General features: G+C 36.1%; 1 protein-coding gene across 4 annotated transcripts in view; it reads right to left on the minus strand.

The window, feature by feature from the left end:
• The window catches only part of ARMC8 (armadillo repeat containing 8), a 51038-nt gene extending 39094 nt beyond the window's left edge, over positions 1 to 11944 (minus strand). The window contains exons 1-2 of one of the 4 annotated variants that reach the window (XM_026701348.2): positions 11485 to 11944; positions 8950 to 9026 (exon numbers count right to left, since the gene is read on the minus strand). In XM_026701348.2, coding sequence (XP_026557133.1) covers positions 8950 to 9026; positions 11485 to 11529 — 122 coding nt within the window. In that variant the 5' untranslated portion in view covers positions 11530 to 11944. The remainder of the gene's footprint in view (positions 1 to 8949; positions 9027 to 11484) is intronic. The other 3 variants (XM_087933063.1, XM_087933065.1, XM_026701345.2) reach the window with 3 other exon arrangements.
• Between the last annotated feature and the right edge of the window lie 3716 nt (positions 11945 to 15660).

Genomic DNA, 15660 nt, shown 5'->3' on the forward strand with positions numbered 1-15660 from the left:
ATCATTTGGCAGCTGCTTTTAGGAAGACTGTTTTACTCCAATGGAGAGATTCTAATGCTATGGTTTGATTTAAAATCCTGGTTGGAAGACATGCATTTGCTTTAATGCCTGCATAATAGTCCTTTATCAAAGTAGTAGAAAGTCTGATAAATTTTACTCTTGTGGCCAATATTTTTTGGGTTTTTTTACTGACATGTGTTCTTGCTTTTTTATTTCCTTTTAATATTTTTATTTGGGCTCCTCCTTTCCTTCTGTTTGTAGATTTGAAGCAATAAAAATATTGCAGGTAGTCCTTGACTTACAACAGTTCACTTAGTGACCATTTGAAGTTACAATGGCACTGAAAAAAGGGACTTATGACCATTTTTCACACCTACGACTATTACAGCATCACAATTTACATTTGCATGATTGACAACTGGTTCATATTTATGACGGTTGTAATGTCCCAAAGTCATGTGATCATATTTTGAGAACTCCTGGCAAGGCAATGGGAAGTGAGATTCACTTAGTAACAACTGTGTTACTAATTTAAAATTTAAACAACTGCAAAATTTAAACAAAATTTAACAACTGCAGTGATTCGTTTAACAAACATGGCAAGAAAAGTTGTCAAATGCGAAAAACTCACTTAACAAATTTCTCATTTAGCAACATAAACACTGGGCTCAATTGTGGTCGTAATTCAAGGACTACTTGTATTAAAAAACTAAATTCGGGCGTAACCCTAAACAAGAAATACTCTTATATATACAACTCAATTATTCTCCTTCTGCCAGATATCACATGAATTGTTTGCAAATTTGAAAGCTGTTTTCTTTCCAAAACCAGTTTCGGTACACTATTTATGAAGCAACCCCAATATTAATTTTCATGCAATTCTAAAGAAACCATGTTCAGAGACATTTTAAATATGTTTAGCTACCTTCAATCGCACTAATAGCTAAGAAACAGTTATCAAGCACCGTTTACCAATATGGTGTTCCTGTTGCAAATGAACAGTCACAATTCAGTTTGCATGAAACATTGAATATTGAGTTGATACATTGTTTGCATTTTTAGCATAGTCCAAAACGCAGGATTTGCCTATCCCAACTGTAGCTGGATTATCTACATAAGGTTACAAAAATGCTTATTTTCCTTAAGTAATAGAAAATGCTGATTAAGCTTAGCTCATTTCATCTGGGGCTCACTAATACCTATGAGTCAGTACTTCTGAGTAATTGCTGGTTTGCTTCAGAAGTCTTCCTAAATTTCCAATTCACAAAGTTCAAAACAAAAATAGCTAAAAATCAACCACATTCTCAAATTAAAGTGTTTTCACTTGCTTCCCTCTCCAGCCCTAGCTGAATTTCTCATTGTTACTCATGCTGAATAGCCTTTTTTGAAGTTCAACTCCTCTGGGAACACAAGTTAGGAATGCAATGTAAGTTCTTAATTTCAAGTTACATACCATCCATATATAAGGAAAAGATATATGGATGAAACATTCCATCACAGCCTCCACAAAAAAAAGAAAAGAAAAAAAAACTAATATTGAGGTCCACCAAAATGGCGGCTGAGCACTGAGGTGATTTTTCCTCTCCTTCTGACAAACAGCTGATTTTGCCACTAAAGTTGTTGGCTCTTTGCCCTAAATTTGAACAGAAGCATCTAGGAATGACTCAAGACAACAATCTATCTGGAATCTCGATAAGGCCATCATATTGTCAATTATTTTAGATTTTCTATCCATGTGATTTTCTTGGTAAAAATACAGGAGTGGTTTACTAGGCATTATGAACTGATGCCTTTGCCACTGTCACATGATCATCTGCTGCCAGCATCTTCCTATGTTGCTGCCGCTCCATGTACTGTATGTGCCTGCTTGCTTAGGCACATGGGATGATGGTCATGCTCTAGAAGACTTGTTGTGTGTGTGTGTGTGTGCTGTGTGTGTGTGCAATTATTATTGATATCTTTAAACAAGAAATTAAAAAGTAATGCAAACTATTAGTAAGGAAGAAAAAAATCAAATGCAAAATAAAAAGAGCAAAAAAGAAGAAGTAAGGAAAAACAGAAAAGAAAAAATATAAAGAAGTGGATTTCAATATTCTTCACAACACTTATTAATATATTTAAACTCTCTCTAAAGTTCCATCATATTACTTTTCTTTCTATAATCTATCCTGTCTATAAATCATGCTTTATATTTACACAAAAATTCCATAGGAGTCTTCCAATCACCAATAAATATAGATATCTTTTCTGTAACCAAAGAAACCAATTTATCCATTTCAACAAAATCTGTCAACTTCATCAACCCTTCCTCCATAATAGGTAGTGTTGATTCTTTCCATCATTATGTATACAGTAATTTCTCCATAGTAATCATATGTTGAAATAATATTGTGTTTTTTATGTTTATCCATTAGTCCTAAAAGAAAAAATTCTATCTTCAATTGAACATTGATTTTTAAAATTCTCTATATCAAAATATGCATTTGAATAAAATTGTTTATCATTTATATATGCCCACCCACCATTATAAAATGTCCCTTCCTATTGTTCACATTTCCAACATACATTTGAAGTGCCTTCATACAATCTTTATACATACTTTGGCATCATGTACCAATAATACATCTTTTTATAAAATTTCTCTTTGGGATCACAACACAATGTAAATTTCAATCCCTTTAGCCATATATTTTAAATCTTTCTGACAGCTATAAATAGAAAAACCACTGACAACTATATTCTTTTGTTATTAATTGCTCTATTGATTTGATTTTAAATTCCCTTTGATTGTTTTCCAAAAAGTCCCAATACATCAAGTAGTTAAAATTTCCAAGTCTGCCAGTTCTCTTCTATGATACGAGTTTTGAGCTGGGATCCATAAATGTGTTTTTGGGTATCAACTGAGTTTATATATATTCCATATTCTCAATATCACATATCTAATAAAAAAATTTAAAGTTTACATTAAACTTTATCACACCATAAAGATAGATATCATCAAAACATCAGGTTGTCAGCTAACTGTAAAAGTCTTGTTTCTCAGCAATATCCATTCTTTCATCCAGACCAAAACAACGAGCAGTATAATACATTTTCAAATCTGATAAATCCAGTTTTCTTTCCTTTGCATCTTGCAACACTTTATATTTGAGTTTAACTTTTTTTCTCTAGCTATATAAAATTTAGATATATTTTTGCCATTGTTTAAATGGTACATTTAAACAGGTAATCTCTGAAATAAATCCATTGTGGCAAAAGATTCATTTTTATCCAAGATTCTCCCCAATAGTGACAATTCTCTTTCAGTGAAGTCCTCAAACGTTTTCTGCAGGACCCCTAAGGTAATAATCTTATCTGCAAATTGTTCTAATGATTCGTTGTGTCCTAATTTAGCAGCTTTTCTTCTGACTGTCATGATGAGAAAGTGAAAGTATGTCAATTTCTATCTATGGTGAAAGTAAAAGGCAGGCTTCTCCTTGCTTCACTCTTTTATCTCCATATGCTCTCTGTAGTTACAATCTCACAGCTTAGTTCATAATAGACCAATTACAGGCAGTCCTCAACTTACAACAGTTCATTTAGTGATTGCTCGAAGTTACAACAGCACTGAAAAAAGTGGCTTATGACCGTGTTTCACACTTACGACAATTGCAGTATCCCCATGGTCATGTGATCAAAATTTAGATACTTGGCAACTGGTTTTATTTATGACAGTTGCAATGACCCAGGGTCATGTGATGATTACCTTTTGTGGCCTTCTGAAAGCAAAGTCAATGGGGTATCCAGATTTATTAAACAACCATGTTATTAATTTAGTAATTGCAGTGATTCACTTAACTGTGGCAAGAAAGTTCGTAAAATGGGGCAAAACTCAGTTAACAGAAGTCTGACTTGGCAACAAAAATCTGGACTCAATAATGCTGATAAGCTAAGGATGGTTGTAAGTTGAGGACTACTGGTATTATTACGGAAGTATCATTTACATTAAATATTAAATATGAAAGGTTTCAAAATACTAGATACCAATAGAAGCCAGCAGCAGCAGCAAATAATGTTAAGAATTCCAGAAAAAAACAATAACAAATAACAAACATAATAATATTACATTGCATGTGACTCAACTTAGAACATGGCCAAACCTCTTGCCAACTTGTTGCTTGGCAACATGGCTGCATTTGCTACATCCTGCAGTCAGGTTTTATAAAAGTTTTCTTGAAAACTAGGCCTTATTTCCAGTTTTCTATAAAATCACACCCATAGCAAACCACTGGCTTGCTTTAACAACCATGGTGTTCGGTTAACAACTCCAGCAGTTACGTAATGCTTGTTGGTAAAAAGAGGTCAAATCAGGTCAATCACATGACCAACCCATTTTATGACTTTCACAACATACCACATAATGTATAAGCTCCATTAGGGTCAAATGTTGAGGACTACTTGTGTGTTACAGTAATCAAAATAGAAAAGGATTCCATAAAAACTAATTGTGGGTTTCTAGTACAAATGGTCCTTGTTTACAGCCATTCATTTAGTCACCATTTGAAGTTACAACAGCACTGAAAAAAGTGACTTATGATTGTTTTTCACACTTACGACCATTGCAGTATCCCCATAGTTACATGATCAAAACAGGTGTTGGGCAACTGACGTGTGTAGGATAGGTGACTGTCTGCACTGACTGTCAGGCAAAGTCAATAGGTTTATTATCTTAATGACAACACAATTCAATTCCCAATTGCACACATCTGCTTAACAATTTTAGCAAAATGGGGCAAACCTCTCTTAACAACTGCCTTATGAAAAATAGAAATTTTGGGCTCACTTGTGGTCGTAAGTTGAGAACTACCTCTGCTAGAATATAGATTTGTAAATCACACACTTTGGACATCTTTAAATTAAATTTTCCTTATATGAAGCATATGTAATATTTTGTAGGTGATACTTACAGGAGTACAATAATTGTTTTACACACTGTTCTCAACAATGAATGGTCCTATCAAAATAAATTGTTTCAAAACAGAATTTATATTCAGACTCAAAGAGGTTAATGACAACTGCATTTTAAGGCTGATTAGCAAGGCCTACCATGTTTACAAATGAAATCAGATATGATAAAGATAATATACAATAAGGAGTGGGTGTGCTAAGTAATACTGAGCAACAGAAATTATCTCATGTAATTATACCACAGTATGTCTAATTATAAAAATTAATTAGAGAAAAGAAAAAATACTTAATTTGGCCAAATGTTATTAGACTCACAAGGAATTTGTCTCCAGTGCAGGAGCTCTCAATGTACAAAACACAGTAATAATAATCACAATAATGATACCAATAATAGAAGGTAATAGACAATATGAGAAGGAAAATCGTAATAAGGCCAGACTACATGGGTACATAAGACAATACTGTGGGAATTAGGTGTTCATCAGAATGATGGCATGAGGGAAAAACTGTTTCTGTGTCTAATTGTTTTGGCGTGCAATGCCCTGTAGCAGCATCCTGAGGAGTTGAAAGAGTTTATGTCCAGGATGTGAGGGGTCTGTAGATATTTTCTCAGACCTCCTGATCCATGTAATGTAGAGGTCCTCAATGGAAAGCATGCTGGTTGCAATTGTTTTTTCTGCATTTCCTACTAACCACCAAAGTCTGTCTCTGTCCTGTTTGGTTGCTGTATTAAACCAGTTGGTTATAGAAGTACAAATGACAGACTCAATAATTCCTCTGCATAATTAATAGCTTCTGGGGCAATCTGAACTTTCTGAGTTGACACAGGAAGAACATTCTTTATTGTGCCTTTTTAATGATAGTTCTAATGTTATGTTTCCATTTCAAAACCCTGGGTTGATACTGTTGATACTATGTAATGTAATAAGAGGTGGTAGAGTAGATGTGTCCTAAATTCCACTAATATTGCTACAGCTTTAAGTGTGTTCAGCTCCAGAATGTTCTGGCTGTACCACAGGGATAGTTGTTCAGTCTCCTGTTGATATGCAGACTCATCACCATCTCAAATGAAACCAATGACTGTGGTACCATCTGCAAACGTCAGTACTTTAAATGAGATAATCTTTTGCATCCTTTGAGCATCCTTTGAGATGCAGTCATTTGTATAGAGAAGAGAAATGGAGAGAGCACACAGCCCTGAGGGAGCCTATACTAATTGTTTGGGTATTCAATGTGATTTTCCCTAGCTTCACCTGTTGCTTTGTCAGAAAGCTTATAATCCACCTAAAAGTATGGACAGGCAAAGCTAGCTGAATCAGTTTAGAGTTAAGAATTTTTGGAATGGTGGTAATGAATGCTGAGCTGAAGTCTATAAAGATTACCCATGCATAAGTCACTGGGGATATAAGATGTTGCAAGATGTATGCAGTGCCATATTGACAGCATCATCTGCCAATCTATTTGCACGATAGGCAAACTGCAAGAGGTCTAACAGTGGATTGGATCTGTGATGATTTTCAGGTGTGCCAGCATTAACCTTTCAAAGGTTTTCATAATTACAGATATCAGAGCATCTGGTCTATTGTTATCCCAAGATGGAAGGTTTCTTGGGAACCAGGATGATTGTAGAGCATTCGAAGCAAAAAGGAATATAACACATCTCCAGTGATTTATTAAAGATGCAGATGAAGATTGGAGCCAATTGATCAGCACAGACTTTCAAGCAAGAAGTAGTTCCTCCATCTGGGCCTGGTGCTTTCCCAACCAAAAAGGTTGGAGACTGCTGTTATAGACAAAACAGCAGTCCCCAACCGTTTTGGGTCTGTGATTGGCGGTGGCAGTAGTGGGGGATAGAGCATGGTTGCATTCACACAACCTCATCCTATGCATGCACAAATAGTGCTTCACAAGCTTGCCCACTGCTTGTGCAGCACATCTCCCCACAAGCCACGGACTGCTAATGGGCCATGGCCTGGGTGTTGGAGACCCTTGGTCCATAAAATAGATCTCATACATTTTTTCCTAGGATCACCAGTGGTGGGATGTCCAGAGAGATGGAGATAGGTGTAGGAAATCTGGCTATTGGTGTTTCTGAGATGGGGAGTTGACAGTGATTTCCTCTCAAGCCTACAGAACAGCACATTCAGGTCATCTGCCAATTGCCTAGATTCTGAGATTTAGAATTCAAATTCCCACATAGCCACAAAATTCAGTGAGTGATGTTGAATTAATAAAGATAACCTTAATAAGTACTTGCTCCAGCTCCTGCCAACCTAGCAGTTTGAAAGCATGCAAATGCAAATAAATAGGTACCACTTTGATGCGAAAATAACAGTGATCCATGTACTTCAACATACAGTTCACGACCACAGAAACGTCTTCAACAATGCTGGATCCCTCAGCTAAGAAATGAAGATGAGCACTGCCCCATAGATTTGGACATGGTTGAACTGGGGAAACTCTTATCTTTTATCTTCAATTGTTTTTGTTTTGAGCCACATATACTGCCTTTAACTTATTGAAAGAATGTTGGGATAAAGCTAAAATATCATTCCCAGTATAATTCCATTATTAATTCTTCCTTGTGTTAGTTCTCTCCAACTATGTATAACTCATTTATTAGTTTTTTAAATAAATCAGGCGTAATCAGACTCTCAAACAAAACATTTTCCAAGTTAGAAAATATTGTGCCAGTTGCCCACTGTACATGGGCAAACTGTATAATTTCTGAAATGATTTTGGGAATTGATATTGGGAATAGAATACACTCAAAATATTAGAGATCTATTGCAAATATGTCAGTACAAGTTATGAAAGTTGAAAGTAATCTTAAAGATGACTACAGTTAGCCCAATGCTAATTCCAAGTTTCTTAGGAAAGATTTTTTTTAAAAAAATGATTCCCTTTACCTTAGAATAATGGCTTCATTTTTTGTACTATAAAACACTGGACATAGCGACAATATTAATGAAATAGCTGGTTCTTCTGCAATTCAACTATGCCAAAAGTATTATGAAACAAAGCTCATAGGTCATCTTCTTTGAAGTAATTACTTATTCAGAACTAAAACCCCTTCTACTTTTGTTCACTGAGATTCTTTTTCCCAGATTCCTCTCTGGGAGATAGAAATTCCAATGTAATATCCCCATGAGAAATTCTAATAGTGTAGGTCTCTACACCATATATCCATATCCATGCATATAGACTATAAAACACAACATTAGGGTAGGTGACAATCCTCTTCTTGTTGGAAATACATGTTTGGGAATTGGAAAATAAATCATATGGTTTCGTTAAAAATTTATAGGGTTTTCAACATGAGTTTGTAATAGGCAATTATTGTCAAAGTATATGGAATTCACTGATATAGTAAGGGATTTCTTGTAGCTGTTTCACGTATGAGAAGCCAATAATTCTTTTGGAGTAATTAATGGAACGTTTATACAATACTGGAACATCAACTCAGTATCTGATTTCCAGAAAAAAAAATATTCATTTTTATCCAAAAAGAGAACCGGCGTATTTTCCTCTGTAAAGGAAAACTGTCAGAAAATGGGTAAATACAAACAGAATACCCTATGAATTGCCCAGTTACCTTACTATGTTAACCTAAAGTTATCAACTGCAGCAGAAACCAATCCTAGATATTCTCATATAGCCAATAAATGTTTACATATTTTATATTTAAAAAGAAATCTATGCACCTGTCTATATTAAACACAAAATAGGGCCAAAGTAAAAATTCTCTTTTAATTGTATTTTTAACTACCGCTTAACCAAGTTAATTAACCCTGATTTGTATATTCCAATTGCTTCTCTCTCAAGTACAATACAAAAATACAAAAGCACACTGGAACATGTTTTTTATCCTTGCTGTCTTTATTTGCCCTATTCAGAATTAATGCTTGTTCACCTTACCAAAACAATGACACAGACCAGAAAATGATTCAAACACAGCTAAGAATTTAAAGACACAAAAAGAAAAAAGTTTGTGCTACTTACATGACACCCTGAAGTACTTTTTGAGGATCAGGATCAAATAATCTGTCAACATAATGGCGACTACTTGCTGTAACTTCCTGTAAGCAAAGACATTTGAGGTCTATCAGCGATATACATTTTTACAAATTCAAGAAAGCAAGACTATGAAGCAGTAATATTTATTTGTAATAGTGCATTATAGTGATCTACCTAAAGGCGACAAGATCATGAGTGACTGAAAGTAAAGCTTCCTGATCCAGAAAGGACATATATGGCATTCAATATATAATTGTGGAAAGACTATCATGGCTGCAGCCTCTATCTGCTGTTCAACCATGACTCCTGAGTCTAGAATGACTCCAAATTGTAGGTCATCTGGCGATATATCTCATCCAGAGTAAACAAAAAACAAAGAAACTATCTCTAGACTCAATCAGCTTCCAAATCAATAGCCACTCTGTTTGGGTAGAATTTAATCTGCTAATTTATAATTTTCCAATCAGTAATTCCTTTATTTCTTCAACACAGGACCAGATTCTTGATTTTTTCCTTTGCCTGATATATATACATCATATATATATATATTTGTATGGTATTCAGCTTTGTTCGGGTATTTTCCCACGTCATTTTAGTTGTGCTTTTAAAGTTGTAGCAACGTTTCGGCAGAATCTCATCTGCCATCATCAGGCTTCTGTATAGTGTTCATTCTGGCACAGCAATAGGCTGCCCCAAATTTAAATCTGAAACCACTATAAAAGTCTGACTCACAGATGAACGTGGGAAAATACCCGAACAAAGCTGAATACCATACATGTAAGTACCCGCAAAAACTTAAGAAAAAGTGATTATGGGGAGCTTTTGAAGATATTATGCTATATCAGTCAAGTGTATTATCCACTGCATTACAATATTCAACTACTGCCATTATAGATTTGAAATATTTTTTTCAATAAAGCTAGTATTTTAGCACTTAATGCTAAATTATTATTTAGGGATTTATTATTTAGGAATTTAAGACAGCTTCTTATAGGGATGTTGCCAAATCCATATCAGAGATAAATCAAACTTTAATCATTCTGCTTCTATAGGTAGAAATATAAAAATATGCAAATGATATGATTTAAATAATGATTTCAATATGAACGATATACTGTTTCATCGATGATCAAGAATAATAAAACTCATTCCAGATATCAGTTCATTAAATCAAGTTTGCCTTAGAGTTCCCCATATTTAGAAACTTGCCTACAAATTTTTAACACAAGGAACAATTCCACAATCATACACACACATATATATATATATATATATATATACACAAAACACTGGTTTGCTGCAGAAATATTGTTCATAGTGCAAACTTTTTTCTTTCTTTCTTCAATGGATGTTAAGTGTAAAAACAATACACAAAAACAGTATTTCCATGTCTCCTACAGCCCTTCCAAACTACTGGAATATATCCAACTTACAAGGCAATAGATTTTGCAAAGACAGAATCCCAACAAAATCATATTTAAAAAAACATATTCCTTAAATGTTCTTTACACAGATACATTTCAGCATAAGTGATACTGAAGTAGCTATAACAGCATAATCATCTCCTCCCAACCCAACTATAGAAAGTGGGAATCCAACGTTAACACACACACAAATAGACTGGCTAGAGGAGTTTATTTTATGTGACTACTTGTATCAGAAAGGAATATACATTTTAGTGCTGATACTCAGTGTGTGTGTGTGTGTCCATATTAAAAACAACTCAATGCAACTTCACTGTAACCTGCTATAAAAAAACTGTATAATTAACAGCTGCACAAAATAGGAAACTACAGCAGGTGGAACTTGCAACTGCTTTAACTTTTTTTCTAAATGTCTATTAAAGGAAAAGAAATCTGCTTTGCAGAATGCTACTCTAATTGTGTTCAGATTCAACATTAGGAAATAAATCAGGCATTTAAAAAATTAAATCTAAAACTAAATCCATTACTTATACACGTTTTGTCCACTCTAATAAAAAAAATAATCTGAACTTCTATGAAGGAAAAAAACTGGCAGATTTTTTTTAGTGCACAAAACTAATAGAGAAGAAAAATGCAACAGAAAAATTCCCTCCAAATTTATGGATACAAGACGAGAGCTACTGCTCTTATCCCCGTGATATCTTAACGCAGAAAATAACGCAGCGGGGGTTATTTTATTTTATTTCCTCCAGAGAAAAAAAATCCAGCAGTTGGACATCCCCAAATCTCAAGCCCACCTCAAAGCGGAAAAAAAAAAAAAAGCAGCCAAGGCTCTCCTACTCCTATCGTAGCTGCAAGGGAAAGAAAAAAAAAACAAGGTAAGCTTCCAGGAGGGCGGGACTCGCTATGAACAACCTAAGAAAGGTAATAGCCCTTCACTCGCCCAGCTGGACACAAGAGGATCAACCGCACTTCCCCCAGCCCAGTTGAGAGAGAAAAAAGACCGCCAAACGGAAGCCCTAATGCGGCTGACTTCCTTCACCAGGAAGCAGAAGCGCTAGAGCCTTTGCCGTTGCTGGTCCGGGCCTGCACTTACCGACAGGATACTCATGCGGAGTGGCGTCTCCAGCACACACGCCATCTTGACGCACGCCAACGGCACTAGCCGTTCAACCCCACGCAAGAGCTCGTGCCAGGACCGCTGCGATGACTGTTAATGCTGCTCTTGCTGCTGCTGCCGCCTCCTCCAAGCGCACCCACATCGCCGGGGGAGATACAAGGAAGGAAGGAAGGAAGGAAGCAACTACATCCCGTCAGTTGAAATAGCGAATGGGAAGGGAGGGGGGAGGAAAAAAAACAGTTTCTCCGGCAGCGAGCAACACGCATGCGTGACGAGGACTTGTTGAAGGGAGGGAGGGAGGGAGGGAGGGATTATTTCCGGAAGTAGGTAATTTACTCTCACCTGCTTACAGAACATCAGGATGAAAAGAAAACGTGAAACGGGATGCGCCAACTCGCCTTTTGGGTGTTTGGGCGTTGAGCCAATGGGAGTGGAGGCCAGCGTGCGCATGCGTAACGGTAAAACCACCTGTCAGAATTTGTCCTTGGCAAAGTGAATGGGGGAAACCGATAAGGAATTCGGCTGCTTAATGCTGTTACGCCATCTAGTGACAATTATGTTTTACAGACATACACTTCTAACGCATGAGGAAAAATTGCACATCGCGGATGTGTAATTATGTTAAAAGTATTTAGAAACAAAGTTTAACATTGCAGTGGGATGGAACACAGGAGGTTGAAAGTATCAAACCACATTTTTTAAATATGTGCTAAAACAGCAGTAAGAGAATGCCTCACAATGGCAGTGGTTGTTCAATACATCACCTTTACAAATTAAGGGCTTTCTACAGCTCTCTACTCTCATCCTAATCAGAAAACTATACCACCTTAAAATGTGCTATTATTAGCCCTTCAAGGTTGATAGATCAAGAAACAGATTCCAGAGGATGACAAGAACTATAGTTTATTGAGATAATCTGTCATAATAGAATCTTGCAAGCCTGAGTGCATTTTTCTTTTTGTCCCTTTTATACCTAGAGAGGCAGGAAGGAGGTAGTCTCTCCTTGATACTCTCACTGTTTCTCAGGCTTAACATCTTTTTTTGCATATGTTATAATTGTCTCTAGATTCTCCAAAATAATCTCTTTGACTCCCTATAGTTGTCCCTTGTGTGCTGATCTCTATTCTGCCTTTATTCTGGCTTGTGATAAATGGTGGTGCTCTGATGTGTTATTTGCAGAGCACGTATGGTAGAAAATCTACACAAAAATACCAAAAAAGAGTGTTTAAACAATTGTTTTATTTTCCAAAGCTGTGACGCTATACTAGTCTGCTGTATCCAAATGTTTCAGGAGCAAGAACATAAAATAATAAAAGTATTAATTTATTATAGCTTCCCACTCCCACAGAATCTAATTAGTTTACAAATATAAAACAATAACAGTTTAAAACATACAAGTGCACAAGTAGTCTGGACTAAAACAATAAACAGTAACAAATCAAACCAAATAGAGGCCATACAAATATATTAACTGAAGGTCTGAGAGCAAAGCCAGTTTTTAAAGTACTTTTTAGAATCCTAGGAATGTCCATATCTCTGGGGATGCTGTTCCAGAAAGGCCATAACAGAGAACACATGCTTATTTATTTAGACTTGCAACATATATTAACAATTTTCCTAGATTAAAAAAACAATAAAAATCACATACACACATGTATGTATTCAGATACCAATATCTGGGCCATCTAACCATTGACATGAAGCATCATTTATATGAAAAAAATCAGGTACTTGACCAGTATATGCCCTCAGCTTACAGCCAGTCACAATGTGATCCACAGTTTGATGTGGGACTCCACAGTCATGCTGAGAGGAAGATGGCTCATTTATACAGTGAGTTCATGGCAGCAGAAGTCCTGTAGGATGATCATATTTAATAGAAGAAATCTTGAGTATACCCACTTCAGGTATATTTGATGATTATTCAAAGTCCGCCTTGGTCACAACTGAAACCTGCTCCAAACCATCACAGCCACTAAGATTGGAAAGGATTGCGATGTTTTGCCCCATCCAGACTTGAACAGCCTTCAGACATTGATTAATAGCTCAACACCTTCACCTGCACAGGGGTGGGCTATAAAGTTTGATATCACTAGTATACTGATGATATTAAAACCCTTAGCCATTAGTTTCATATAGATATTACATTGGAAAAGGAAGAGTGTCAACTCCTGATGCATCCCATAAACAAGGGACCACAAGCACAACTCCCCTCCACTATCAACACCAATTGAAATCAAATTCTGAGGAAGGAAGTGAAACAGTACAACACAGTGCCTTCCACTCCCAACCCTCCCAACAGTCCAGAAGAATACTGTGTATGGTATCAAAAGCCACTGAGAGATGAAGGACTACCAGAATGGATGCATCACCTCATCCAAGCTTTTATATAGACTGTTGATCAAAGACCGTTTGAACATGTGTAATTGTTTTATAACTGATAAGAAAACAAGATAACGCTGGGGGGCAGAGTGAGGTATCCTTCAAGGTATGAAAATATCATGCACATATTCCTTGAAAGGCAACATAGTAGCTTTTCTGCCAAAGCTCTGGTTCTTACTCTAACAAGCTAATCCTATACTTGCTGCAGATAGTAAGTATGTGATATATAAAAGGACGTACTGTAAGTGAGATGTTATATTTCTCCATATGGAAGTCGGTAACTCCCCTGTCCTGGAAAGGAACTGTTTATGTCTGGTTGTGAATGCCCAGTTACAGGATTATATTAAAAATGCAAACTGTAAAAATAAAGTCCTCTAAGAAGACTTGTGGGGGAGGGGAATGCTTTTTAACCTACAAGTTCAAATTGAAAACTTCAAAAAAAGTTTGATAAAAAACCAAGAGTTTTAAATCAGCCTAAAGAGGATATTCAGGCAACTGTAGCCAAATCAAACTCAAAACTGGATGGATTGGAATCTAAATTGCTGTTGGCTAATTTAAAGGAGAAGGAATTTGGTTTTGAAACTGCAGATTCATTTGAGAAGGCTGAAGGAGATACAAATTCTATAGATCTGGAGTTAACAGAATTGATGAATTGGATTTTCTTAAGATTGATGGTTATTGGGGAATGTATTTATTATATCTACCTGGAAAACAATTTGTATGGGACTGTTTAGGGAAAATGGGTTGACAACAGAGATCCCACATTAGCTCAATTGCTGTCATTCTATTCATATCCCTAAAGAGCTGGATGCAAAAGATGAAGGATAGCAAAACAGGAGGAACTAACCAATCGCTATTATGTGCTGGACATGCAAAATCAGGACAGCACTATTCAATAGTGAGAAAGAGGCAATAGAATCAACTATTTTGTAGATTCAAAGAATAGTAAATTCAAAGATTGTGGATAGCACTTTCATTTTTAGCAGTGGAGAAAGGTCCTCAGTTAATAGAAAATAGTGAACTGGATGAAACAGAAGAGTCCCTGAGTTACAGTGTTTCTCTCTGACATACTGTTTCTTTGTTTCTAACAGTCAAAGGAAACCATGACATGGTCTTGTAGTGGTTTTAAGTTCTGAGGATGTTAAATACCTGTGCCTCAAAATCCTTCTGAATAATTGGATTCATCCTAGCAATTTATTTGAGCACTTTTCATAAAATCAGCCTGGTATGTTATAAGGGAATCTCCAAAAGATAGCCTGGATGTAATACATGAATCAGTCCAAATTTTATTTTTGCATATACCATTGTTCACATTATTTGCTCAACTTTGTACTTATGGCTTTGTTGAATGGAATAAAGAACTAGGAGCCAACTTCAGCCTGTAGGGATGAAGCTGATGAATGCACAAGATGGGTGCGGTAGGAGTAACTATGAGCCAAAGAAAGTGAGACATAAGGACTTTGTAAGAGAAGAGCCCTGGAGCTTTGGAATCAGAGACAGGAAAATGCAGCTGGCATTTCAGAAATTTCAGACCTAAGGGTTCCACAATCTTGGCTCATTGCACCACAATCGTGTGGTTTAAAAGTGGAGAATAAAGACATCATTTTCTTTTTCCTTTCTGGTTTCTTAATCTTTCAAGAACGTTTAATACTTTCCACTGCAACATAGCAAGGCCAAAGATGAGATCAACGTTTCTGTTAATGTCAAGGGCGTTGGTCTTTTGTTTAAAACCTCCTCCTCAAACCGAACTTCACAAGAATTCCCTCCCTA

The sequence above is a fragment of the Pseudonaja textilis genome, chromosome 4 (genome assembly GCF_049901715.1).
Source record: "Pseudonaja textilis isolate UNSWEBS1 chromosome 4, rPseTex1.2, whole genome shotgun sequence".
Lineage (NCBI taxonomy): Eukaryota > Metazoa > Chordata > Lepidosauria > Squamata > Elapidae > Pseudonaja > Pseudonaja textilis.